Source organism: Volvox carteri (genome assembly GCF_000143455.1).
Source record: "Volvox carteri f. nagariensis unplaced genomic scaffold VOLCAscaffold_15, whole genome shotgun sequence".
NCBI lineage: Eukaryota > Viridiplantae > Chlorophyta > Chlorophyceae > Chlamydomonadales > Volvocaceae > Volvox > Volvox carteri.
Window position 1 is genome coordinate 1,710,610 of NW_003307558.1, and position 26,347 is coordinate 1,736,956.

The window sequence follows — 26,347 nt, forward strand, 5'->3', positions numbered from 1 at the left end:
GATGCGTCAGCGAGGTTGCAGTTCCCATCGACTCGCTTTGCAATGGCAGTGCGGTAATGAAAGGCGAGGCACCGCGCAGGGTTACGAGCATCGGGCGACCCCAGCAACTTTTTAGGGACGTGGAAAGTTTCGATTCGCGTTCGCATGACTTAGATGGGGCAAAGGGTACCGTTGTGCACTCCTTAAAGCAGCAAGTGCTCATCGGGCCAGGTCGGGCTGACTATGCGTAAAGTCATGCATGTCATGCAGTCATGCATCGCCTCCCAGTAAGGAAGCACTGAATTATGCTTATCAAAGAAGTGCGCCGTTTTCTGCGACTGACCGATTGCGAGCTTATTGCAGAAATACATACAAGCCACATCACGCGGCATAGAGCGGCATTGAGGGGACTGGGTTGGAGCTCTGTTCAACTCCCGGCCTTCATGTAAAGCAAGATTACAGAAAGAAGCATAATTCATAGTGCATGTATAATGCACGAGGTACGACTTACTAAATACGAGCCTAACACGGACAGTGAAAGCTGCTGTCAGCAGTTCCTTGACAGGTTCTGACTAAGGTTCAGAACATCCAGGGCCCGGTTCAGCAGGCTGTAGATATACAATCAATGAAAATACCATACAAAAGCTAAATCCATGATTGCAAGGGTGATTCAGTTAGCTTCGCGAGGTGTGCCGTGTACGGAGTAATTCGCTGCATTCTACCGTGGCCAATTTTTATAGTTTCTTGGTAATCCTGTCACACACTTAAGAGCTATTAACATACTGCTAATCTTTTAATCAATAACTCTGGATTACCTGAACCCATGGCCAGATAAATATGACAGATGCCTCCAGGACACGATTAGGCAAATACAGTAATTCAAGTTTGTATATGTGGTAATTTATTTTAAGGCAAAATAGGCCATACAGCTGTACTAATGTTTATCTTAGCTTCGTACTTTCACGCTCTCCTGATACACTTGTACTTCCGAGGCCAAGCTTTTAAAGCTTTCAGGGACTAATTTAGATTATTTGTAATCATTCTGTTTCCAACCGTGTCCATAGACACAACCGGTGGAGCTTCTGCCGCAACCCATGGGGAATGGTTGCAGTCAGTTTGTGGACTTCTGGGTCCACACAGCAACAACGGTGGGAAGCTTGCCTAATTTAGTCCAACTTGACTACCAAGGTTTTCTGAAATGTATTGTCGCGCGTCCAATCACTCCACCTGCAAACCGGAAGCGTGGCCAACATGCAGATTGTTGTGCAACATAGCACGCACGATGTAAAAATCACAAGAGCTGTCTAGCATGTCACAATGTGCATCTAGTTTGCAGTGGAGCTGGTAGGCTGCTGACGGGAAGGTCTGGAAACCGAGCTTCGCTTACACTGCCTGCAGGAGGATGTACAAAATGCAGCGCGAAGTATTGAGGCTTGGCAGAAGGCTCAAGACCTTAACCGCGGTGGTGGAGGTGCGCAGGTAGGCAGGGACTCCTCACCGTACTACTCTGTTTCATCCCCCAACCAGTGCGCCGCAGCCCAGCAGAACTGTACTCACATCAAAGACATAATTGCGATCCGTAATTTTCTCAGTGCGGACTGCTTTGTCTGTTTTAAATCCTTTGACTAACGTGTGCGCCTCGGGCTCTACTCACAGCACCACGCTGGCGCGCTTCTCTACCGTCTAGGAGGCGCGGATGTCGTCAAACGAATCGTGGAAGCTTTTTATCGGAGACTTTACGCCAACGAGCGGGTGGGTTGTGGGACTGGACGGCGCATCGGGGTAGCAGCCCCCAGCGCTTTGCAGCTAGGCAAAGCACCTGCGCCACGATATACTGCCCCACGGCTAAGCTGGGCTTACATTGCTAAGCCAGCTAAGACACAGTTCCCTCCAAAAGCAGATGCAATATCTGACCACCAGGACCGGCCCAGGCTCACGCAGTTCATTTGTAACCGGTAACATTACAGACATGGCGAATGAAGTACATGGGGCCGCTATGCGTGTGGTCCACCGACGCTTCCACAATTGTTCGGAGGACGATTAGCCTCTACTTGAACATGGAGGCGTGAGGGCAGGGAGGGATGTGTGCAGGGGAGGCGTGAATGCAGGGAGGGATGTGATGTGGACTCAAAGCCATCACGTACCCCTGTATTGTATGCTTAGGGCTCATAACTACCAGTATCGCAGCTGGCCCTTTGCGCTGCACCCTGTCTTGATCCTCCCGCCATCACTGACTGCTCGCCTCCCCCTGCGGCGGCCCATCGCCCATGCTGTCCTCCCCATGCGGCCCATCCAGTTACTGCTGTTCTTACACGACAAAGACGTCATCTCCTTGCGAGCAAAGCAGGTGAGCTGCAGGATTCATAAACCCGGCCAGGGCTGGCCAGGGCAGGGGAAGGCAAGGAAGGGTTCGAACCACGTAAGCATGGGAGGATCGTTTCCTATCGCCTGGAACGTTTGGCTGAATCCTGTCTAGCGGCTCTTGCCACGTCAGACTCCTCGTACGCACGTGCTTTGTCGGAGCTACAATCGTGTGCCGCGAGAGCTCCCTGAAGCGATGCCTGCAACTGTTGTTCACTTTTCAAGAATTGTGAATCAAAATTCCACCGGGGCTCCGGATGTGAAGGGTGTCGGCGGGCTGGACCATGGGCCCGCCCGGCTTTCCTAGCGGCCCCCTCAAGAGGGGTTTTACCATGAGAGGGCTTGTGCATGTGTGCAGCTCCCACGGGTCTTTAGCTGGTGCCCTGCGGCACGTGCCCGCCCCATCTCCCGCTCCTCAGGCCGCCTTCATGTCGTGGCTGTTCGGGCCGCCCAACCAGTCCTACTCTGGCAAGAACCTCCGCATCGCGCACCTGCGCCTGATTAAGCAACGCGGTTTCAGTCCGGAGGACTTCGAGGTGGGGCTGGTCTACTTCGCTGACGCCATGAGGGAGCTGGGCTCGCCTGAGGTGAGACAAGGCTGCAGTAAGAGTCAAAGAGTTCGTAAAGATTATAAAACTTGCCTTGGCTGCGATCTCGCCTTTTGGTGGCCCTTTGTCCTGCCTGGTTGCCTGGCTGCCTACCTACCTGCCTCCTGCCTGCCTGCCTTTCTGCCTGGCTGCCTGTCCTAACACCAGGCCATTGTCAGCGAGGTCATGTCCAAGATGCGTCCCTTCAAGGTGAGTCGACAAACGTTGATTCAGAGATGTCGGCTGCTGTTTGGCTGCTAGTGCTGCTTGACTGCTACCGGGTATTGGCAACGACTTGCGCCGTTGAGACGAGATGAGACGAGACCAGGCGCTGGGGGTATCAGCGGCTGCCTTTGCAATCGGCGTGGGTAGACAGGGTTGATGGGCTGCCTAGAGGCGGAGATAGCGTCCGTGAGCCCGTTAAGTGCCTCCTGTTTTGCGGTGGCGGCGGAACACACATAGCCACGGAGATAGGCGGAATACGGTTCCTCAGCTTAAATGCCTACTATGATGCGGCGCTTGGCGGGACACAGCATGATAGGGGGTAATTTCGTATACGGCACGCACGGGAGACTGCTACTGCCGCCGCCGCCGCCGCCGCCGTCGTTGCCGCCACTGCAGGACGTCATCTTCACACCCAGCGCTCGCGACGCTGAGGAGGAGGCGCGATGGATCATCGAGGAGCGCGCCAAGGAGGAGGCACGGCAGCAGAATCTGCAACAGCAACAACAGCAGCAATCAATGTCAAATGCCGCCGCGGCGGCCCCTGCGGCAGCTGCAGTAGCCATGACGGCGGCCAAAAACACTGGCGCTGCAAATGGCGGCACCCTCAGTAACAGCCGTACGGGCTCGTCCAGGACGCCGCAGTGCCCCTTCACCGGAGGTCGCCTGTCGCGTCCGACCAGCGCCGGCGCCGGCGGCGATGATGGCGGCCGCGGCGGCAACGCTACGGCAGCGGCTGAAAAGGACCCCATTAGGGCGGCCAAGGCTGAGGTCTTGCAGGTATCAGCACCGCCAACGCCGCCGCCAGCGACGCCGCCAGCGCCGCCGCTGGTTACCTCCGCCGCGCAGCTTTCCACAGGCTCCCAATCCGGAGCCGCTGCAGCTGTGGGCACCGCTGAGGCGCCGCTGGGTGCGGCGTCCTTGGCAATGGCAGCCGCTTTGAGCGCTGCGAGATGTTCGGTTGACGAAGCAGCGGTGCCGATGCTGCCGCCGCCGCCAGCGGCGGGGCCCTGTACCTCGTACAGGGTCTCCCGCCAGTCCTCCCGCCAGGCTCCACTTGCAGCCGCCGTCAGTGACGCTACTGCCGCCACGCCGCGGGCAGTAGCAGCGCCTCAGGTGTCGCCACAGGCCGCAGCTGCGGTTGACAGCGGTCCACAGCAAACTGCAACTTCGGTGGATCAGACGCCGCCGCCGCCGCCAGCAGCAGCGGCGGCAGTGGGGCCAGCAGCAACAACCCCGGTGGCCGGCCTGCCGCCCGCCACGCAGAGCGGTGGCGGAGGCACCAACACGATCCCCATGCAGGCCTCTGCACGGCACAGCGTCACGAACAACGAAGATGCCGACACGACCCAGGTGGATGAAGTCGACGTGTTTCTAAGCGAGGTGTTTCCTGCGCAGAAGCAGCGCACGGAATCGCGGGTGCTGGTGGAAGAGGCGCTGGCGGAGCTGGGGTCGCGCGATAAGGCACCGCCGGCCGGTGGCGGCGGCGGCGGCGGCCCTGGCGGCAGCGGTGGTGCTGTAACGTTGCCGCCGCCGGCAGTCATAGCGGGGAGCAGCGCTACGGCCGCTGTGTCTACCACCGATACAGGCGTTGTAGCTGTTGCTGGCGGGGGCCCCGCTGCCGCCACCGCTATCAGCCGCATTGGCACACCCCTGGTTGGCGTCCAGCGTCCACTGACGGCGGCTCTGGCGGCTGCTCCGCCGCCGCTGCGCAGCGGCACACCGTTAGTGGGATCTGAACGGGCGGAGGCGAACCCCCCTGTAGCAGCTGTGCGGGTGCCGCCTCCGCCGTCCGTAGCACCGCGTAGTGGGACTCCGCTGGCGGCGGCACTGAGGGGGCCGACGGATCCGGGGTTCGCAGCCGCCGCCGTCGCTGCCACTCCAGCTCCAGCTGCCGCCGCCGTCGTTCCCGCGCCGGCATCTGCTAGCGAACCCGCGCGAGTCCCAACACCCGTCGCCGCCGCCCCATCGGTCGCCGCCGCTGCAGCCCTAGCTCTGCAGTCCCCGGGTGCGGCCGCTGCACCAGCGTCGGCGCTCGCCACTCCAGCACCTGCCGCCGCGGCCCCGGCTCCGGCATCCGCCCACGCGCCTTCCAATCCTGCCGCCGCCGCTGCCGTTCAGACTCCAAGGCCAGCCGCCGCTGCCGCCGCCACCGCTCTGGCTCCAGCACCTGCCGCCACCGCCACCACCCTGTCTTCTGCCGTCCCCGCCCCGGCTGCTCCCGCTGCCTCCACCTCTGCCGCCGCAGCGGCTGGCCCCCCTCCAAACCGCCTAGGCATAGCTCAGCTGGGGCGCCGACCCGAGGCCATCGCGCCCCCGGCTCGGGCCATCGCGCCCCCGGCTCGGGCCATCAAGGCCCCGCCGGGGCCCCCGGCGGCGGGTGGCCCCGGATGGGGGCGACCGAACCAAAAGGGCAAGCGGCGCTGAAGGGGATCTGGCGGGCGGAAGGCGGTGGGCAGAAGGCCTCTTTGCCGAGTGGATGTGAACGCGGGTGAATAGCACACGCTGGCGCCCTCTCGCGCGCGATTTCAATCACAGGTGCACCCAACGCCATAATGCAGCTCGTGTGATTGGGGTTCGATTCCTGCTCCAGGCAGCGCTCTGCTCCGGGGTAAGAAGGAGGGGAGGGGAGTGTAGTGTAAGGTCTGTTACCTCGGGAGCTGCTCCCCGATCCCCAGCTGACTGACTGACTGACTGACAGACACAGTCTCCCGTCAAGTGGGGAGGGTGCATGGATGCATGACGGCCGGGTAAACGGCCACAGGAGTGGGGCTCGACTTCCCCGGTGGGGCAGCTGCCGGTGGCATCCCCTGCCGTCTAGGTGGCCTGGCGTGATTTGATGAGGTGCTGCATCATCGCATCTCTCCTCTCTCCACGTCGTATATTATATATATGTACATATATATGTATGTATATATGTATGTACGTGTGTATTCCTGGCCCATATTGGCCAATGCGCAAGTCTGTCTTTGCCGGGTGCGATGGAATCGCAATCAGCTTCAGGCGGGCAGGCGGATGAATATACTGTGGTGTATACACGGCACGTCCCTGGCCTCCGCCGGTGCCGGTTGTTGCCAAATTAGGAACCTATTTCCTGCTGGGTTTCCAGCCCGCGGGCCCCTCCCTCCTCTTCGGGGGGCATAACCGGATCCCGGTGCCCCTCCGCGACTCTCCAGCTTCACAGACACAAATACAGGCCGCTCCCAAGCAATCTTGGGGGCCTGGCACGGGGGAAAATAGGCCTTATAGGCCTAGTAATGTACGACAAGGAGGGGTGCCACCTGCTGGCTGACTAATAAATGTACGGCCTGCGCCGCCATGACTTGCGGCTTGAGGTCCTTATTGCGTACGGAGGAATCGAACGCCGCCAAACTTGCGGCTATAGCCTTGAAGGATGGGAAGCATGGTAGAAGCCTCGTCTGTGTTTGGGTGTTTGCGTTTATGTTGCTGGTTCTGATGGGGAGGAGCCCGGGGACAGTGCGGTTTGGGAAGTGTGCGTGTACCGTTACCGTTGGTGGTTATTAGATGGTTGGTTTTGGAGGGAAGCGCATTCGAACGCTCGCACACGCACAGGCATGCGCAGGTGGGAACGGCCTGAAGCAGAAGAGGCTGCCTGTTTTGATATTTTATTTGCTTTATAGCTGCCATCAAGGTTGTTGTTGTTTGTCCTTTCTGCGAATTCGTTTTTGGGAGGGGCTGGTAATCCAGACGAATAGCACGGTACCATCGAGCAGTGCTTTATAGAAGTTGAGGAAAAGTGTGCATACATACATACATGTATGTATATGTTGGATGCCGGCGGTGGGTGCGGAAACTGAGCGATCCACTGAGAAGTTGACTAGGGTGACTGGATGAGGGTGTCCCGAATATTGGGAAGGCAGGGTCTGCCGCAGGGTGAAGATATGGCCCCCTGTCCTACACATCGTATGTATATATGTATATTGAGGTCACGTCGTATATACATACACATATTTAGGTATACACATGCATACATATGGTATATGTACGTACGTATATGTATATACATATTCATATAAACAGGCAGGCAGGCGGCTGGCAGAGGTTAAGGCCTGACTTCTGCTCCCAGTTGACCCAGTCGACCCGGGTTCAAATCCGCCTGCCGGCTCCTCGGGTGTTTGAGGAGTGATGAAATGGGAGGTGGCCCCCCATCTTATGGACGGTGTAGGACGTGATAATATCAACTTGCGAGCTGACCAGGAACTAAGTTGATGCGCCGTTGATCCGCTAGATTTGGTTGGATGCTGGTGGTGAGTTGCCGAACCCAACGAATACATTCTGAAGTCGGATGGGGTGACGGATTAGGGTGCCCCTCTAGCAGGGGAGAGCAGGGACTGCCCCGGGAAAGGGGGCCGCTGGCGAAGTTAACCACCCTGTAACAACATATAAACACATATGTGTGTGTATTTCGGCAGACTTGACGTGACCTCGATGCGGTCTGATATCACCAGAGCTAAAAGCAGCTCGGGCCGGTTGCCAAGGCGACAGAACCACTAGCAGCGCTTTCGGGGGAGAGAGGGAAGGAGGGAAGGAGAGGATTTTTGTGCGGTCAATGGATTCGTATCATTGTCGCGCGGCCGTGCAGAGGCCCTGGGCACTGGAGGTTAGCAAGCTCCCCCTCCTTTTCATGGCGCATGCCATCCTCCGCATGCAGTGCCGTATTGGAGGAGTTACTACAGCTCATCAGCTGGTGCACGACACAATGCGGATTGCTGGACCCGCTTATAAAGGGTTGCTGCCTCGGGGGAGAGCCACCGCGGAAAGGAATCAGTACGACTGTTGCGGTACACCAACGTGGCACAGCCGCGTTGTCGGGAAGACCTTGCATACATGCGTCAAGGGCACATGATGACATGATGACATGACATCATGTTTTGACATGATGCGCTGTATAATATCTGCTGTTGACAAACTCATCAAAAGTAGCTGCAGGTCGAAACATATCATCTGAACCTAGAGGCTCGTCAGCAATCGCGCTCTCGTGTATGTCGGTTGCGAAACGGCACCAATCGACGCCATCTGCGGGTGCCTAATGACTCGGCACAACTTGTGATTTAGTACGGCATTTCCGTACAGGTCTGTATGTGCACGACACACGGAGGCCAAAGCCAGACGGGCGTGCGTTATTTTTACCAAGATATAAACGATGCGGTCATATGAGCGACGTGGTGTGAACACCGCATGTGTACGCATGTATGTATGTATGTATGTATGTATGTATGTATGTATGTATGTATGTATGTATGTATGTATGTATGTATGTATGTATGTATGTATGTATGTATGTATGTATGTATGTATGTATGACTTAGATTACACTGTGGGCCGCGAGAGCCGGGGGCCGAAGCCGAAACACAGCGCAAGGGTCGGGAGCACACAGCACAAGTCGGTTAGTCTTGTGTGCTCCCGACCCCGACTCAGACTGCCAACACTCTACGCAGCCACTCCGCAGCCCCTCCATCCGGGGATGGCGCTGCATTGAATACACCACGAAGGGTTCTCAGGTCCCGCTAGGGCGAGTCCACAAGTCTCAGCTAGGGCAAAGTCAAAGGCTCTCTGAAACAACCCCCCAAAACACCACCAACGAAAACGGGATTCGAAGGGAAAACAAACAAACAACTAAAAGTTGGGTTAGGGCAGTCCCGGCAGGGGGGGGCTCCTGATATACCTAACAGGCCAACAAAAAACCTCCAAGAGAGAAAGGCTAAGAGAGCTCGACACCACAAGACGTCTTGCAACCACCTTAAAACAACTGACCTCCACCACCTGTCCCTGTATGTATGTATGTATGTATGTATGTATGTATGTATGTATGTATGTATGTATGTATGTATGTATGTATGTATGTATGTATGTATGTATGTGTCGGGAGAAAATGGGGATAGAAGCGCTTTTTTCGTGTTAGGGTTAGGGGAGGCTGTTCAGCTAGTTGCGTGGTTCAACCTCCTGGTGGGTTATCACTCCTTTACCTTCTGGTAATGAGATCCGGCGTATTCAACTTGTGTGCGATGCGGCCCACACATCAGAGTGGCCTCGGTCGGCTGGATGGTGGAACGGTCGAGTGCGCCGGGGTTGGGGATTCCCGCGGTTCGCTCCCAGGGATTAAATACTCTTGATCTTACACGTCGTACACTTCGTACGGCAGCGACACGTGAGGGAGATAGACGGTGGTTTGGTTGACGCGTGTCGGCCACCACGCCATTGCGTGAGTAATCGAATGAATGTTGTCGGGGGAATATATAGACATGCACATATATATATGTGTGTGTGTGTGTCCCTCGGCCATAAGAGAGAGGGTGGAAGCACCTCCATGCCGATGGACGGCGATGGACCAACCCGGTTATAGTGAGAGAGACCTGCGAGTCGACTAGGCGGGGAGTTGTCGCCTAAAAAGTCACTGACTTCGCAAAAGCCGACATGGGTGAGAAGGCTGAGTGTGCCCCAAACTTCGAGGAAGGTGCTAGGGGGACTGCCAGCAGGCTAGTGAAGCTTTACCCAGCTAATGCTTCACACTATTTTACATCTGGACAAGACATATATACATATGGACAAGACTGGCTTCCTTGAGGAGCAGGCTCCGTGGGCGCTTGGGGTGGGCCAGGGTTGGCTGGGCTTAACCGGGCGTACCTTGCTAGATGCAGGCGGCGTTTTTGGTGTTGTGTACGCGTTGCGTGTTTACGTTGAGCTGGGGCGCTAGAAGAAGGAAGCGCTGAGGATGGCCGACGAGCAGCGCTACCGAAGTAAGCAGTCCTGCGAGGAATAAAGTAGTGCGCCCGCCCTCATCACCACACGCACCACATCTCCACGTTGGCTGCGCCAGATTCAGGTGATGCTCATAAGCATGAATGTGTTTTCCACCCGGTAACGCCTGGCATGCGTGTATGTATGATGTGTGTATGATGTGTGAAACAGGGGGGTGTATCTTCGCCCGTGGCAGCTACCCTGCGAAACCCTGCCTTCCCCGGTATTTCGGGGCACCCTCATCCAGTCACCCTAGTCAACTTCTCAGTGGATCGCTCAGGTTCCGCACCCACCACCAGCATCCAACGGAATCTGCCGGGTCGACAGCGGCCCAACTCCATTCCTGGTCGGCTCGCAGGTTAACTTTATCCCAGGTCACCACCGTCCATCAACTAGGGGCGCAATGCCTTCCACCATCGGAAGGACTTTTGACCCTAATGGGTATCGATCCCGGGATCTCCCGGGGGCAATGGTCGCGCGTTACCAGTAGTGCCAAACCCTAGTATATACGTAGTGTATGTATGTATGTATGCCTGTATGATTGTGAGACCATGCGGGCGACCAGTACACGCTGCCATGCCATTCCTGCGATCGGAGGCCTGCAGGCAACCTAGAGAACAACGAACACTTTCTGCAGAAATGCAGCCCTCTCTCAACCTGCGATTCTCTCTTCCTGCCAGCTTCCGTTGAAAGTCACTTTTAGGCCTTCGTTCCGTTGGGCGACAAGGCGCCATGGAGGCTGATGGGGGCTTCAAAACACACAAGTGCCTGCCCCAGGGGGGAGTAAGGACTGGAGCCAATGTGCTCATGACAGCGCACAAGATAATGGGGCCGAAGCCCCTTGCCCCCAAATCCGGAATGCCCATCAGGTAAGTTAATAACAACGTCCTCGAAAATATATCCGGGGCAAGGCATTACCGCAGGCCCACATGCCTGGGTCAGATCCCGGGCGCTGCTATCCCCTTCCTGAGTACGGTAAATCCCCCTAACGGCACATGGAGGTTTGCCCTCAGAAAGCATCGCAGCTAGTTCCTAGGCAACTTTGCACAGTGCTGTGTGGGGCCATGTGTATGACAGAAGGACTTGTTAGACGACTCGCGGGGAAGTGCAGGTGGGGGACAAGGACCGAAGAAAGCCCGTTGCTCAAAAGGCAACGTTGCAGGATGAAGCGAGGTGAATGCACACGCAAGCGTACAGGCTTCTAGCGCATGCTTGAATACACTGGTAACAAACTTTAACAAAGATCCACGAGGTGGCATGCATAAACTGGCCCGCGGGCCAACCGTACGCCTCGATCTTGCTCTGAGACAATTCAACCCGTATCCTCAATATGGCGTCATTTTTAATTATTGACAATTACTGTTTTGCTGAGTCCTCCTCTGTTAAGCGGAGCAGTGTTTAGGGAACTTTGTAGGAGCTTTCCAATTGTAGGTCGCGTAAGGAGATCAGGCTTGAAAAGAACATATAGTTTTAATTATGCAGCAAGCACTTAAAGCTCACGCGTCAAACTGGCAGGCAGGCCTGCGGCGTGCAAGCAGCAAGCGACCGACCCGGCTTTATTGCCGAGCGGCTTCCGCGGTTCTCAGCAGCATCCCAGCAGATGCGGCTGTATCATGGGCAACTAGCAAGGGCGCCAAATTAGAGCGCGCTTCCCTATCGAACGACTTGCAAACCGACCGCCCCGTGCTCATCGCATCGACAGACGCGCAGCAGGGCGACGTGCTGTTCTCCGTTCCCGACAGCGCATGGCTATCCGCGGAGTCAGTCAAAAAAGCCGCGGTGGGCAAGCTCGCTGCTGCTGCTGGGCTGGAGCCTTGGCTTCAAATCGCATTACAGCTGGTAGCAGACCGCTTTGGCAGCACCAAGTCGGAGTTGTCAGCTTACGCAGCCAGCATCCCTGAGGATCTGGACACTCCGCTTCTGTGGAGCGAGGACGAGCTGCAGGAGCTGCAGGGCACGCAGGTCCTGCAAACGCTCGGGGGCTACCTGTGAGTGTTGCATGCGCGCAGGACCGCTTTCCCGCGCGCTCCCCCCAATGCCCAGATGAAGTAGTCGAGCCGCATACCCCATACCAGAGGAACAGTTCTGCAAGTCATCCCATCTTGCGTTCATCTGCGTTTCCTTGCGACACATTTCGTTTTAGCTTTTGCGTATGCTCCTAAAATCCCCTGAAACCGCCGGGCCGGGCACCCGCCATGTTCCACCGGGGCTCAACGCCGTGTAGAGATAGGGGCTTTACCTCGACCCTCACCCACCCCGACTCACCCCTTCCAGGACTTTCTTCCGTTCCACTTTTCAGCAGCTTCAGTCCGGCCTCTTCACCTCCAACCCCGCGGCCTTCCCGCCCTCCATCTTCACTCTGCCTCGCTTCCTGTGGGCAGTGGCGGCGGTGCGCAGTCGCAGCCACCCGCCCCTGGATGGACCCAAGATTGCCCTGGCGCCGCTGACAGAGCTGGTGGGTGCTGGAGCTGGCCGGTTGGTTTGGGCCCGGCGGCCAGGGTGCGGGCTGGCTGGCTGTCAGGATGGGATTGCTGGGTGGGTAGATGGTTGGCTGAGCAGGCGATTTGCGACTAGTGACTAGCTGGGCGGGTTGGCTGTCTGTATGGCTGGGCGGATTGGACGGCTAGGGTAGCTAGTCTGACTTGCTGGCTGTCTGGATGAGGCTCGGAAAGAGAACGCCCTGCTTGGGGCCAAGCCAAGTCAGGAATGTGACTGGGAATCTTGGGCTGTTGGTAATTTAGGCGGTGGGGCGGTGTGAGGCCTTCGACTGCTGTTTGTACTGTCTGTGGCTTGCGATCACTCTAAAAAACGAAACCCTGCCATTTGTCTCTGTGCGCTCTGGGAGGTGAAAACTGGTTTAAACATCTTGATCTTGACACATCCTTTCACGATGGGACTGACGCATGTGTGACTGACCCATGGGTCCTTCTGGTAGCGCCATTACTTCCAGCGCCCCTGCCGGTTGATCCTCGGAAAGTACGTTTTCAGCTTCTCTTTCCCCTCCCTGTCTGGGCCCGGCCCCGCTCACCCATATCGTGCTGTCCAGGTGTCTCATCGCCGTGCCGCCAACTCCAAGCTGTCGGTCCGGTCCGCGGGGCTGTTCGGGCGCGGCCAGGTGCTGGTGCTGGAGGCGACCAGGTAGGGGGGGGGGGGGGGTCCGGGCGGGCCGGGTCGGGTGGTTGGGGGCGGCAGGGGGGGCAACAAAACCGTCCTTGCGTGGTCCGGACGCGCGGGGCGAGCAGCAGGTGCTGTGGAGTTGGGATGAGAGCTGGAAGAACGATGTCGGGCCATGGGGGGGCTCCCGGAGTGCGTTTGTGCTTATGTATGCAGATGTATATGTATGTATGTATGTATGTATGTACGTACGTACGCACGTAGGTTTTCGAGGTGAGGGGTGGGAACGGCAATTTATCCTCCGAGCGGATGTTGTTTGGGCTATTGGTCTATTGGGAATGGAGACCCAGGTCGAGTCACGCCCATAAGGCCATCACGCCTACATGCATGCTCGTGTGAGACACCCCCGGGTGTGCGGTGGATGGGGTCGGCGACATGGGGTGATTTGATTTAGAATGCATGGGTTGCAATGTCCCCCATCCCGATAGAACGGTTTTGAGCATTTAAACACAGCGCCCTGCCCACACCCATATACCCGTATACCCGTACCTGCCTGCCTGCCTCTACCCGCAGAGCCATCCGCAAGGGAGAGCCCCTGTCTATGGATTACGGCCCGGGGAAGTTGGACGGGCCGGTACTGGTGGACTATGGAGTGATGGACGTCACGTCACCCAAGGTACGGCACCACATCGTACCACGTACGGCGCTCCACAGTGTACCCCCTCACCTGCCCCGTCACGTGTCTGGTCGGGCACGGAGTGCGTCCTGGCGGCCATTTGCTCATAGCCGCGCTCGTGTAACTAGGAGGTGTTTTGGGTGTTTGACGCAATGGCTGTAAGAGCGCGGCGGTGGGCATATGCGGGGCCGAGGACGGCGAGGGCGCCGGGTTACTGGGGAGGGAAGGGGGAGCGGGTATTAGGATGTGGGGTTGCTTGAGCGCCAAGGTCCCGGCCGCCCGCTAGCTCCGCGCCGGGTTGCAGGTGTAGGGCCGGTGTGGGGGCCGTGAGGGGGCAATGAGGGTCTGAGGGAGGCGTGACGTGGGGGCGAAGGAGGAGGGCCAGAAGAAGAGGGAGCTCGGGAACCCTAGGCCCAGAAAAGACGGAAAGGACAGCGGGAATGGAAAAGACTTGTCAAAAGCGGCCTCCTGACCGCTTCCAGGAACTGCTTCCAGGACAAACACACATGCACACGTACGTACACACAATAGACAGCTGTGCCTGCCTACTAAGTGCACCCGGATTTAACCAAAAGAGAGATTGTGTTTTTACTGCCTCTGCTGGCATTGCCCCACCGCGCCCTCCGCTACTGCGACCTTCGTGGTTTTATTTTTCTATTGCCGCTGTTGCTGCTTCCGCGCACGGTGCTGCTACAGCCTGGATATAGCTTAACGTTGAAGATGCCGGACAGTGACCGCTTTATTGACGACAAGCTCGATATCCTGGAGGTGGGTGCTGCTGCGGCGCCGCTAGTATCATAGGGGGCTAGCGCATGGGATGGATTTTAGGACGCCGGGCGACGTCTACAATGCAAAGCATGTTGTTAGTGGTGTTAGTGGCACTTTCTAACTATCTTTTTGGAGTAAGTAATGAAGCTACAAGTGCAAGTGCAGAGCAGGACAGTATGAGAGGTAGGAACCTGGGGCACCGGCAAAGGACATGTGTCCGGATATCTTCATCAGGCAACCCCTCCCCTTGAGCTGGGCCCCTCACCTCTGCGGCCTTGCCTCCATTCAAACTCTCGTGCATGTGCACCTCCACATCATCTTGGGACCTACAGACATCGTTACCGTTACACAACTGACACTGTTCGTACTGCACGTATCGTATTGCAGAGCAACGACCTACCGCAATCGGTGGTGTACAACCTGACGCCGGACGAGCAGCCCACCATAGAGATGCTCGCCTTCCTGCGGCTCATGCAGCTGAAAGGTGGGTCCTGGGTTTGGATGCTGGTGTGCGTACGTGCGTATGTATGTGTATGTGTTTTGAGTGGATGCCGGTACCAGAAATGGCAGTGACTGCAGGGGATGTAGGGGATTGCTATTCAGGTGGGGGGTAGTTGGACAGGGAAAGGGGATATTGGTAACGGGGTGTGAGGGGAGGGGGCTGTTGTGCCACCCGGGGAGGACCTCACCCTGAGTGGGTGGCTGGGCGAGGTGGGCGAGGTGGGGCCCCCAGTTGGGAAGCGGCCACTGCGGCCGTATGGACTGGTTGGGGGTGAGGGGGAGGTAAAGCGGGATGGCACAATCCCGTATGGGTGCTGCCCCGTATGGGTGCCCTGCATACGGGCGCTCCCTCCCCCCCGCCCGCTCCCTTTCCCTCCCGGGAGGCACTTTATATGCTTGGCTCGCACACTGGCTCACCAGGTCCACGGCACCTCTGTATGGGTGATATCCAGACACTGTTGGAAATGCGCGCAAGTCAGTAATGATGGTAGCCGATGTCCGTATTCGTTGGCTTTCATGGGAAGCCTCCGTTACAAACTGAGGAAATGTACCCCTGCAAGCAACGAAAGATAGGCTTCATGGAAGGATAGGGCCGGGTGCGGGCACACTACCCCGAGCCGACAAAACAAGGCCTACAGACCAACCTACGCTTCAGGACCTACAGGACCCTCATGTAGCTCTACACAAAACCCGAGTTAACCACAGCAGCACCGCCGCTCACAGCGACTCAACAACAGGCACACCACCAGACGGTACAGAATTTACTCCAAACACAGAAAACCCTAGTTTTCTAACGCTCCGCTAGAAAACTAGTAAGTTGCTGTCATGGGATCACGGCCCATCTAATAGCCTTGGCCGTTATGTTGTAGACACTCGCGCTGCAGAGCATCCGTGCAGAGCATCACCTGTCGTACACGGCAAGGCATCGCCCGTAAAGACACCTTTCACCACATGTGCTTCCTGCATGTCCGGATGCCGTGATGCGGGTCACCTGCAGGCAGCGACGCCTTCCTGCTGGAGTCCATTTTCCGGAACGACGTGTGGGGCTTCATGCAGGAACCGGTGAGCGTTACGGAGCGTTACGGGGGAAGGGTGGCGGGGCGCGGCCAAAGGGGCTCCAAGCGCTGCTTTGGAGGAAAGCGAAAGGACCGTCTCTTTGGCTATGCTGCTAGTGCCGTATGCTATTTGCATTCGGGTGTTGTCCAGACGGGCGGTGCTTCCGGTATCTCGAGCACACGTGCAGCTCGTTGCGACTGGACTGGCATCCTTTGCGGGTGTCCGGGCCACGAACCCTATCGCCCACCCGCGGCGGGCCTTAGGCCTGACCTGGGAGACGATTCTTCGTCTCCCCTGACATCCCCTCTCTATCCTTTCCCTCCTCGGGCCCCATCTGGATCGCAGGTGAGCGAGGGCAACGAGGAGGCGGTGTGCAACACTCTGTCGGAGGGAGCCCGGGCTGCACTGGGGGGTTACGGCACCACCATCGACCAGGATCTGGCAGAGCTGCGGGCCCAGGGGAGCAGGGCCAAGGGCAGCCGGAGGGAGGCGGCGCTGCTGGTGGGGCGGTGGGGTGCCGGGGGAGGGGCGTTGACCTGGCGGACGATCTGGGTGAACGGCGCAGTTACGGGGCTGGAAGGATTGCTGGGTGGGATGGCCCGGTTTCCGCTGGGTTGTGACCTGCGTGCTTTAAAAATAGGACGTAGATTTCGGGTGAAGTGCTGTGCCGGGATGTTGGGATGAACAGGTATGAATGAAATGTCGAGCAGGTGCCGTATCTTGTATCCTTGATACCCCGAGCTCCATGGCCTCTCATCCCTCCCCGTCACCATGCTCGCTATGTATGCCGTGTGTGCCTTACTCAGATTCGGCTAGGTGAGAAAGAGGCCCTGGACGCGGTGGCGAGATTCTTTGAGGACCGCCGAGCCACTCAGCTTAAGCGACTGGTGTATTACCAGGAGCGGCGACTGCGGCGGCTTGGGCTGGTGGACGATGGTGGGTGGGAGGAGGGGGAGGGTTCGTGTGGGGACGCATCTTTTGCCTGGGGAGAAAAGCTTTGGCCAGTCGTTTCTAACCAGTAGGGGCCAAAGGATGCGCGTGAGTTCTGAGCCGTGCCAGCTGCTGTAGGAGCCCTGGTTTGGGGTTCCCATGGCTGATGTAGGCATATGATGTAGGCCTCTCCCTGTCGCCTGTCGGTTTCCCTTTGGCACCTTGCCTTGCCTTGCCTTGCTCCGGCCTCAAGACGGCTTTCCTGGCTGACCGCTCCATCGTTACTTGGCGGGCCCATGTGGCCGCCACACGCCTGTTCAGGCGAAGAATCACCGCGTCTCTGCATATGCCCACAGCACGCCCTATCCTCGCCGTGCTATTCTCTGCTTGCAGAGGGCCGCACAACGTACGACAGCTTCTTCAAGGACGGCATCGCCTAAAAGCCTAGATTCCAGATGTCGTTGCCCGGGTGGCCGGGGTTGTGCGACTTTGGCAGCAGCAGGGTTGTGGAGGTCAGGTGGGGACAGGCAGCGTGGCTGATAGGTGCTTGGTCAGGTGGGGACGTCTGACCACTCATGGCTCGGCAAATGTCGGTGATATCGGGAACTTCTATTTTTATAAATCCGGGGGCACAAGGCGGTGAGCGTCTGCGAATTTACACGTAATGCCTGTAAGAGAGGGATGGGTGGAAAACAAGCAAGGTGTCTGAAGAGCTGGAGCAGGTTCGGGGAACACGTTGGAGTCCCGGGCGGGGTTGGGAGCAGTACCACTCATGTTTCGCTATAAACGCAGCCGTTGCCGTAGCAACTGTAAGGAACCGCAAAGTGTGAAACCGTCGAACTTGTCAAATATACGTTGTTACTTGCATAAGGCGGTGCTGCAGCGAACATCACATCTCCTGTGCCGCTTGCATTCCTCGGCCAACCCACATGCGGTTGCAGCCATTCGACCGACAACCCAACAGATGTACAGTCTGTGTTCAAGGCTTGTGTATGCCGCTGACGGTTAGTTAGTCCCAAGTCCCGAGGAGCACAATAACCGTCATACCAAGGGTGAGCGTCCTCTAAAAGTCTCCACACATGTGACCTCACACATCGCCCCAATATCTCTCACCCAACGTTCTCATGGGCGCAAGCACAGGTTCCGCAGCAAGTGGCAACCTAATTCCAGCTACCCCAGACAAGCTCCGGTGTGTGCGGCTCGTGGGAGAAAACATCACGGCATCTACCCTCCCTGGAAGAAGACCTCCCCTTGTGGCTGCTGTGGGCCACAAAAGCACTTGTATGCGTCCCCGTGCCCACCCCCCAGCACCACCAGCACAGCTGGCAAGGTGCTGCCGAAAGGAACCAATCGCATATCGGCCGTTGTGGACAAGGCGAGCTGGTTATGGCTGCGGAGGGCTGTAGGAGACCTCCAGCCTTAGCTGTGGCCTACACGCCTAAGACCCCCAAGCTCTGCACCTTACCTCCACATCAGCTGCCACTAGCCTCCGCGAGAGCTCGATCGCTGTTTTTATCTATATTTATATGCAAACATCCACACGCACGTATGGCGAGCATGGTTCTATATCGGTAGGAGTGGTGTATCGAAATGCGCATACAAAGCAACGCGCACAAACCAATCCCATTCTCATGTTCGCCGTTCGCTTCATGCTTCTGTGTCGACATGGTCTATACATCCTAAGGCTAGAGGCACCCGATGACACACGAAACCTAGACAGCGCAGGGGTTCGGAAAATCAGAAAATTGCAACCATCGTGCACCACGCCAACACTGGGTCCTTCGGAGACTCCGACAACCGAGGGAGCAGCAAGGGGACCCACAACGCCGCTTGCCCCACAGCCACCACTACAACTGCCTCCATAGTCACCACTGCCTCGAGCTTCGCAAGTAGCAGCCGCAGCAAAAGCTACACTGCTTCCTGGCCACTTAGACTGCGCTCCCATCACCCACGTCATCGCCGTTGTTGCTGCTGCTGCTGCTGTGGCGGCGGCCTCTTGTCCGCCAGCTGTTGCTCTAGGCGATGCAGCATGCAGCTCAGGGCATCTACCTGCTGCTGGACCGATGGGAGCGTCAGGATGGCCTGGATGCTCTCGAGCACCGCCTGTCGCATCTCGGGTTCCGCCACCTGCGCGCAGCAGCAGAATGGGTAAGGAAGAGGGGCGGAACGGCCTGAGCGGGAAGCTGCTGTTTGTTAGCGTAGTAGTCGTCTGCTGTGTTTGTTTCTTTCACCGGACGTTATCTCTTGTCGCGATCACGGCTACCTAGGGTAATCGCCCGTGGAACGCTAGCCGCGGAGCATTTGGATGCCGTTGCCTGGTCCCTGCCATGGAAGTACCCTATCACCATCATCACAATATCACCGCAGCAATAAGGCTGAGCACATCAGTTTATTCGACTCCAGGCAATACAAAGCCGCCTAACCGCGCAATGGGGAAGGACAAAAACGTTTCCGCAAGGCTGCACATCGAGGAAGTTTGAATGCAACGCCGCCAGGTAGACCTCCCAGAAAGGCTGTCGTACCTGCTGCAGCACACGCCGTAAGTACGGCATTAGGTCCGGTGCATGAGGACGGAAGGCTTCCTGCATCAGGTCCACCGTGGCATTAAACCTCCGTTGCGGAGTCTGCTGCTGCAGCACCAGCAGCTGCATCTGAGCCTGTGACAGCTGCTGCGCCACCGCCGCTGTAGGGAATACGACCGACTCGGGCAGTTCGCCACGGTCTTGCTGCAGGCCCGCACGGCCGCGGCGTGGGTCTTGCCTTTCGGGTGAAAGATCTACCCTCCGCACGTCCTCACTTTGCTGTTCAGCCGGAGGAAGCCGCTGCTGCCGTTGCTGTTGTTGCTGCTGCAGCAGCTGCACTAGCTGTCGCTGTTGTTGTTGCTGCTGCTGTTGTTGTAGCTGTACTAATAGTTGGAGTTGTTGTTGTTGTTGCTGCTGCTGGTAGCCTAGCGGGTGCTGCCGCTGAGCCTGAAGTGGCAGCGTCACCAGTGCCGGCGCTGCCGGCGCTAGCTCCTGCACTGGAGACCGTGCCAGCTGCAGCGGCTGTAGCCGAAGGGGCGACAGCAATGCACCCGCCGTTAACGGTGGCCCTAACCCGGGCGACTGCGAATTCCCAGAGCCAACGCCTGCCGTACTACTACATGCTCCCGCCGCTGCCGCCGGCACCCCAGCCCCTATGTAGCGAGAGACAGGGGAGTTGTGGAGCAGCATGAGGCTCTCGATGGCGGCGGCGGTGTCGGTGCGCGCTGTGTGCTGCCCCTCTGCAGGCCTTGCAGTCGCGGGTCTGTCCGCTCCTCCCCAGGGTGCCGAAGATCCCGCCTGTCGTGATGGCACCAGCTCCGGCTGGGGTTCCGGAACTATATGTGCGGCACCAGCTGAGCCAAGCAACCTCTCAAGGCCCCCGGCCCGCGCAACCAAAAGCTGCAGCAGTTGCAGTTGCTGCTCTGCAGTGGCAGCAGCCGTTGTTGCTGATGAGACGGGACGCGCGGGAGCACCGGTGCCTTCGGCCGCGATAGCAACAACAGAGGTAGCAGCAGCTGCGGCAGCCGCGTCGGCGCCGCCATTACCCACCATACCATTCCCCGACGCCATAGCTTGCCGTGCAATGCTGACAACGGGCGCCTTTGCTGTTGCTGCTGTCCCTGCTGCGGTCCCTGCTGCTGCCTGTGCCGTTACCGCCGCTACCCCTGCTGTAGTCTTGGCTCGGGAGCCCTTGGAAGGCTTGCGCTGCCTGGTGCGTTGCACCTCCTGGGGGTGTGGCGGTGACGGGGACCGAGGCGCGCTGGCGGGAGGAGGGTTGCTGTGCTGCTGTGGCTGTGGCGGGCATAGCTGCGGCTGCTGTTGTTGTTGAGTAACAAGGACGTTCGGTCCGCGGGGGGCGCAGGGGGCGGCGAGAGCCGTAGCAAGCGTCACGAGCTGCTCCACATTCTGGATCCCGCCCATAGCGCCATTGGTATCACCTCCGCCATTGCTGCCTCCAGACGTACCTGCAGTGTCGGCGGTAATTGCTGCAGCGGGTCGTCTCACAGCGGCTGGCGCCGCGCTCTGATCGCAGTCCAGCCCGGTCGCGGGCCCCGCACCCGTTGCCGCCGTGGCAGTTGCTGTTCCCCGGGCCTCCGCCCCCGGTCCTGCTACTGCCCCTCCTGCAGCAGCTGCCTGCACCACTGCCCCTGTTGTGCCGCCATCCCCATTTTCCGGCTCTGCGGCCAGCGCTGCTGCCGCCATCGGTGCTGTCCCAACTGGCCCTGCAGCTGCAGCTGTGGTGGTTGGAACCGCTGTGGTAGTTGCAACCGCTGTGGTAGTTGCAACCGTTGTGGTGGGCACTTCGCCCGATTGGACCCCGGCGATGGCGTCTTCCACTGCGCGGACCAGCTGCCTGAGCCCCGTTACCGCACCGAGGCGCGTGGAGCTTCGGTGGTGCCGACCCACACGGCGCAGCAGCTCCTGCAAACGCTGCGGCCCCACCTCGGGTGTCAGCCGCAGCGCCTGCCATCAGATGGCGGCAGCGGGTAGCGGCGGGTAGCAGTGTGAGGCGGCGGCATCGATACACGAATTTAGCTGCTGGAGCAGCAAAGCTCTGGGTTGCAGTTCCAACAAGCGTAATCTATCCAAGAGTGCAGCTACCAATGGCATATGCGTTTTCCTTGGCCGTCATCACAATGCCCCCCATAAGTGGATTTCTGACCGGGTAGGCTGCACTTGGTGCTGCATGCTTGGTTCTTACTTGTGGCTCTGATACAGAGCACGGCGTTCCCAACCCCAGCAACCAAAAGGAAACGACGCGGGGGTTGCCGTAGATTTCATTCTCGTCAGGAGAAGGCAGGCCAGGCCCTCGCTAGAGAGAGCAGCACTCCCTAAAGCAGCAAAGGGGATGGCGTCTGGTCTGGGGGCCCGTGCGACGCCACGTTGGTTTAAAACTGTACCCTCGGCCATCGGCCCGATCGCCCCGCACCGGTCTGGGCACACCCCTGACACCCCGGAGACATCCCGGAGCCCATGCTCTTTCCCGTACACGCCGTACCTGAATGTACTGCAAGCTGAAGCACCGCAACAACGGCTCTCTGAGCAGCGACGCCGCTAATGCCCCGGGCACCTGGCGGCCGTACTGGCGGCCTACATGTGCCGCCTGGGCTGCTGCCGCCGCCAGGCTCGGCTTCGTGGCGCCTGCAGCCCCGCCGGCTGCTGATTCGGTCCAGTAGTCAAAGTTGAGGGAGCAGAGTGGCGCCAGAGCATCCAGCATGGCCAACCAGGACGGTGAGGCTGTGAGCCCCGTTCGGATTGAGGAAGGGGACACCGCTGCGGCTGCGACTGCTGCCGAGCCGGCACCGGTGCTGCCTGCGGCAGCGGTGGCGATGGAACCCCCTCGAGTGGTCCGCGACACAGGCCCTGGCTCCCGCGTCCCTGCTTGCGGTTGCTGTTGCTGCGGCTGCGGCGGTAGTGGTTGCTGCACCTGTTCCTGCTGTTGCTGCTGGGCCGCGCGCGTTTGGATGTGTATTCCGGCGCTTGGCCGAGCAGCAGCCCCCTCCAAGTTGGCCACGGTGGAAGCAGGCCGCGTGTCCGCATCATCCAAGCCCGCCTGGTCGTGAGCGTCCGTCGGCGTCTGCTGCTGCTGCTGCTGCTGATCTTGCGCCTTGCCTGCCATGCCATCTGACGCTGCCCCGATGACGGCAGTCGTATCTGCGGGCCCATCAACCTGCATAGCGTCGGGACTGCCCCCATCAATTTCAACCGCATTTGCCGCTTCAGCATCAGCCGCCACCGTCTCCGATACCCCTATATCCGCTGCTGCCTCAGCAGCAGCAGCGGCAGCAGCCGAAGCCGCGTTCTCAGCGCGCGCGGCCGCAAGCACCTGCTGCATGCGCTCCTGAAGAACCTTGGAAAGCCAGGCTTCTGAGGGGACCTGCCCAGCCACATCAGCGGTGGCGGGAGACGCGGAGCCGCTGCCGCCTTCAGCGCCACAGTCAGTCCCCGCTGGAGGTGCTGGAGGTGCTGCTTCCCCCGGCCCAGCCACAACCCGAGTGGCCACATCCGCCAGAGACAGGCCCAAGCTTTCACATGCTGACGTCACCGTACCCGTTGCCATAAGGCCCAGAGCCAACACCGCAAGGTCGCGAATGTACGGCATCTTATCCGTGACACCGTACAAAACGGGTACGGCAGCCTGCAGCGTGGCCATGTCCTTCCGTTCCCAAGAAACCTGTTGCAAAAGGGCGCCAGGTTCAAGGACCAGTCCGAAGCGGCAAAGGAACAGAGGCAGCGGTAGCAAAGCCACAGATCCATCGGCCTTATAATAGAAGATGTGCTTGCCAACACCGGAAAGTGTCGTACATGTCCTATGCTGCACTCCGTGACTCTTCGCCATTGCCAAGGTGAACTGCTGCTGCGCCATATGCCCAACCCGCACACTTCCCCCCGGCCGCTTGGCTCCAGGGTGGGAGACGCCCATCCAAACCGCCCTGCTATACACGCCCCTTCAGAATCCAGTCAGAAATATCCACAGACAAATATATCACAAATATCCATCTGAGGTCAGGACTCAAGATGCAACGCATCCGGCTCCAGCTGCATGGGATGTTGGGCCTGGCAGCCCCCTTGCTAACCACCAAGCTTTGCCCCCCGACTTGGCTTCACACGATCAGAGCTACACCTACAAAGGAAACCCCAACGGGAACTCCTCACACCCCGCAAATCCCACCTGCCGCGTGGTAATACCTTCAGTCTTTGAGAAAAGGAATCCCCCCCAGTGAGTTGCGGACAGCGTTGCTGTGCGGCGCTGGGATAAATGCGCCCCGAGAGCGCGGTCGTGACGGTACGAGAAGCCCGTACCTCTTTGAGGTTCAGAGATAATCTCTTCAGAAGTAAGATTTGTTCGGAGGATAATGATGATATCCCATACAGCGCAATACGTTTTTCCTTGGTTTGCGCATGTTCCCCACTCACCCGCAAGTACAACGCCAGACACTTCCGCAGCGCCGTGACGTGCTCTCGGTCGCTCTCCTCAAGCCCGTTACCAACCACCATCTAGTTGGGTCAACCGCCAACGGCCAACAGCATCGCGACGCAGCCATGTCATACCCGGGGCGATTACAGCAACGGGGTGAAAGGCGGGGGCGACATGCAGTAACTGAACTCAAGCAAGGCCCAACTGCAACATTACCCCAATGTCATACACACGCTCATACACAGGCGCAGAACCAGGGCTCCATCCAGCCCATTGCGTTGCATATTGGAAGGAAATCAGGGCTGAAATATTAGGAAAAATGTCCGATAACTCTGGGAAAGGTCAGGTCAGGTCAGGTGAGCTGTGCCAGCGTACCTGCGGTTCCACCGCCCACAACGCCGTCGGCAGATTCCGTCGCAGGTCATCCGACTCCGGCTCCGACTCGCTACCCTCGCTGTCACCTCCACTCGGGCCGTGTCCGACCTTCTCGTCTCCACCGCCGTCAGCAGCGACGCCAACCTTCGCGGGCCGCTGGCCAAGCGTGCCCTCATCCTCTCCCTCCGCTGCCGCTACCGCCACCGCTACCCTCGCGACTTCCGTCGCGACTTCCTCGCCCTCGTCCTCCTCCACCGCCTCCGGCGCGACACACGTGGGACTGCTACTCGGCATTACAGCTCGCGCGCGGGCTCTTCTGCGGTCGGCTGGCTCACCGGCGGAGGGCTTGCCTGCGTCCCCCCGCCGCTGCCGCTTCCCTGGGCGCTCCACCCCCGCGCCTTTCCCATCTTCGCCTGCCGCGTCAGTGCCCTCCTCCGTGTCCTCCGCTTTATTTGCCACGGGGTGACCTCCGCAACCCACCGGCCTGGAAGCTGCCGCTGCTGCTGCTGCTTCCTCCCGCCGCTGCCGCGCCGCCTTGCCCCGCTGATACTGCTGTAGCTGCTGCTGCTGATCATCATGTTGATGCTGTTCGCGCTTCTGCTTTTGCCCCGCAGCTCGTGCCGCAGCAGCAGCCTTGCGGCGCAACTGGCCAAAGCCGCGGTCACCCACGCGGCCGATGTTGAGTGCAAAGGCCGCCCTGCCGCGGGCGGGTGTGAAGAGCTGTCGCAGCTGCGCATCCGCCTCATCAGGCCGCCCCAGGAGCACTTCACACCGGGCAAGGGCGTATCTAGCGGGATGGTAGTTGTGCTGCTCCTTCCCCGCCTTGTACGATCGCACGGCAAAGGTGAGGGCCTGACGTGCGTCATCAAGTAATAGCTCCTGCGCAGCCGGCATTTGGCTGGGTGATTATTTGCGGGACGCTTAGCTCGGCATTAAGGGTTTCGTAAATATAGTCCATGGGCCCCGGGCTTTGAAGGACACCCCCGCAAACGTTCGGAACTTGTAACTGGTAACGTGAAGGCTACTAAAAAAATCCCAGATAGGCATAGATAACGAGTTACTTTACAAAAACCACTTCACACAGCATACAGACAGCAAGAACAACATCACTCCACTCCCATAAGCAATAATCCAACGAACGTAGCGCTGTATATGTGAAAACTGCAACTGTACAGATTGGACATTTGCAATGTTGCTGCATTCAAAGGTTGCTGCATGGCAAGTCATGGTAATGAGTCCATAGCCCCACAGGGAGCGGTTCCCCTCCGAAAGGCCGCCTACCGTCAGCTCATCCACTGTCATCGATCCAGCGGCCGCGTCCATAACCTGAGGTACGGCAGCATCTCCCGACTCCAGAACCGCTGCAGCACTCGCTCCTGGAAGCTGTACGGCAGTCCCGGGGTTCAGGGCTGGCAGCGGGCTGCGCGCGTCGCCGTCGGGGTGGAGCCACAACGCAAGGCTCCGCTGGAAGCAGTACCTGCACCGTCATGATCGCATGTACATACATACATACATACATACATACATACATACATACATACATACATACATACATACATACATACATACATACATACATCAGTCTTGTGGTGTGAGCTCTTTGCGCTCTTTTTTGCGTGAGGATTTTTGAGCTTGGTGACCTCCCCAGCCCGGGAAGACTCGTCGGGCTCCCGGTCGCCCAAGTCCTGGTAGCGAGCTCTCTGAGATGCTCGGTTCGTTCGGTCGGCAGGAAGAGCCCCCCAGTTGCGACTTCGTTTATGTTAGGAGACCAACGGGCATAGATCCCGTCTAGTTGGAGCGCCAAACAAGCGCTGTTGCGTGCCGGCCGTCGTTTCCCGTGCGGCCTGACCCGGGGGCGGAGTGCATGAGACTAACCAGCCGTATGCACCCGCCCCCCGCGCTGTGCTTCGGCCCTGGGCCCCCGGCTTTTCAGCCCACAGTGTAATCAACGTCATACATACATACATACTTACATACATACATACATACATACATACATACATACATACATACATACATACATACATACATACATACATACATACATACATACATACATACATACATACATACATAC

The 26,347-nt window shown here is 58.4% G+C and overlaps 3 protein-coding genes across 3 annotated transcripts in view; 2 read left to right on the plus strand and 1 right to left on the minus strand.

Annotated features, from left to right (window-relative positions):
- Nucleotides 1-1,390: 1,390 nt before the first annotated feature.
- On the plus strand, nt 1,391-5,719 carry VOLCADRAFT_90170 (uncharacterized protein; the record flags this gene model as incomplete). Its single annotated transcript, XM_002949629.1, has 8 exons — nt 1,391-1,450; nt 1,636-1,731; nt 2,276-2,326; nt 2,760-2,927; nt 3,096-3,137; nt 3,549-5,157; nt 5,398-5,529; nt 5,688-5,719. The coding sequence occupies 8 exons, from the start codon at nt 1,391-1,393 to the stop codon at nt 5,717-5,719; spliced, it is 2,190 nt and encodes a 729-aa protein (XP_002949675.1).
- Nucleotides 5,720-11,305: 5,586 nt separating this feature from the next.
- Nucleotides 11,306-17,782, plus strand: VRMT1 (Rubisco large subunit N-methyltransferase). The gene is made up of 10 exons (XM_002949630.1): nt 11,306-11,896; nt 12,183-12,363; nt 12,955-13,046; nt 13,596-13,698; nt 14,395-14,466; nt 14,854-14,950; nt 15,965-16,029; nt 16,369-16,524; nt 16,830-16,959; nt 17,347-17,782. Exons 1-10 carry the CDS (start codon nt 11,385-11,387, stop codon nt 17,391-17,393), a joined length of 1,455 nt encoding a protein of 484 aa, XP_002949676.1. The 5' UTR covers nt 11,306-11,384; the 3' UTR covers nt 17,394-17,782.
- A 1,124-nt stretch (nt 17,783-18,906) lies between these two features.
- Nucleotides 18,907-26,347, minus strand: part of VOLCADRAFT_90172 (uncharacterized protein) — a gene marked incomplete at both ends in the record, with an annotated part of 30,284 nt that continues 22,843 nt past the window's right edge. The window contains 7 exons of the mRNA XM_002949744.1: nt 18,907-19,080; nt 19,476-19,679; nt 20,526-21,440; nt 21,976-23,151; nt 23,895-23,975; nt 24,271-25,149; nt 25,552-25,690. Of these exons, the coding sequence (XP_002949790.1) occupies nt 18,907-19,080; nt 19,476-19,679; nt 20,526-21,440; nt 21,976-23,151; nt 23,895-23,975; nt 24,271-25,149; nt 25,552-25,690 (3,568 nt within the window). The remainder of the gene's footprint in view (nt 19,081-19,475; nt 19,680-20,525; nt 21,441-21,975; nt 23,152-23,894; nt 23,976-24,270; nt 25,150-25,551; nt 25,691-26,347) is intronic.

What these genes read in the sequence shown, in the direction of transcription:
- VRMT1 (XM_002949630.1), top strand. Translation starts at nt 11,385, where the DNA reads ATGCAGCAAGCACTTAAAGCTCACGCGTCAAACTGGCAGGCAGGCCTG. An exon ending in TGGACGTCACGTCACCCAAG is followed by an intron (nt 13,699 to 14,394) that starts GTACGGCACCAC and finishes GTGCTGCTACAG; the next exon opens with CCTGGATATAGCTTAACGTT. An exon ending in ACAAGCTCGATATCCTGGAG is followed by an intron (nt 14,467 to 14,853) that starts GTGGGTGCTGCT and finishes ATCGTATTGCAG; the next exon opens with AGCAACGACCTACCGCAATC.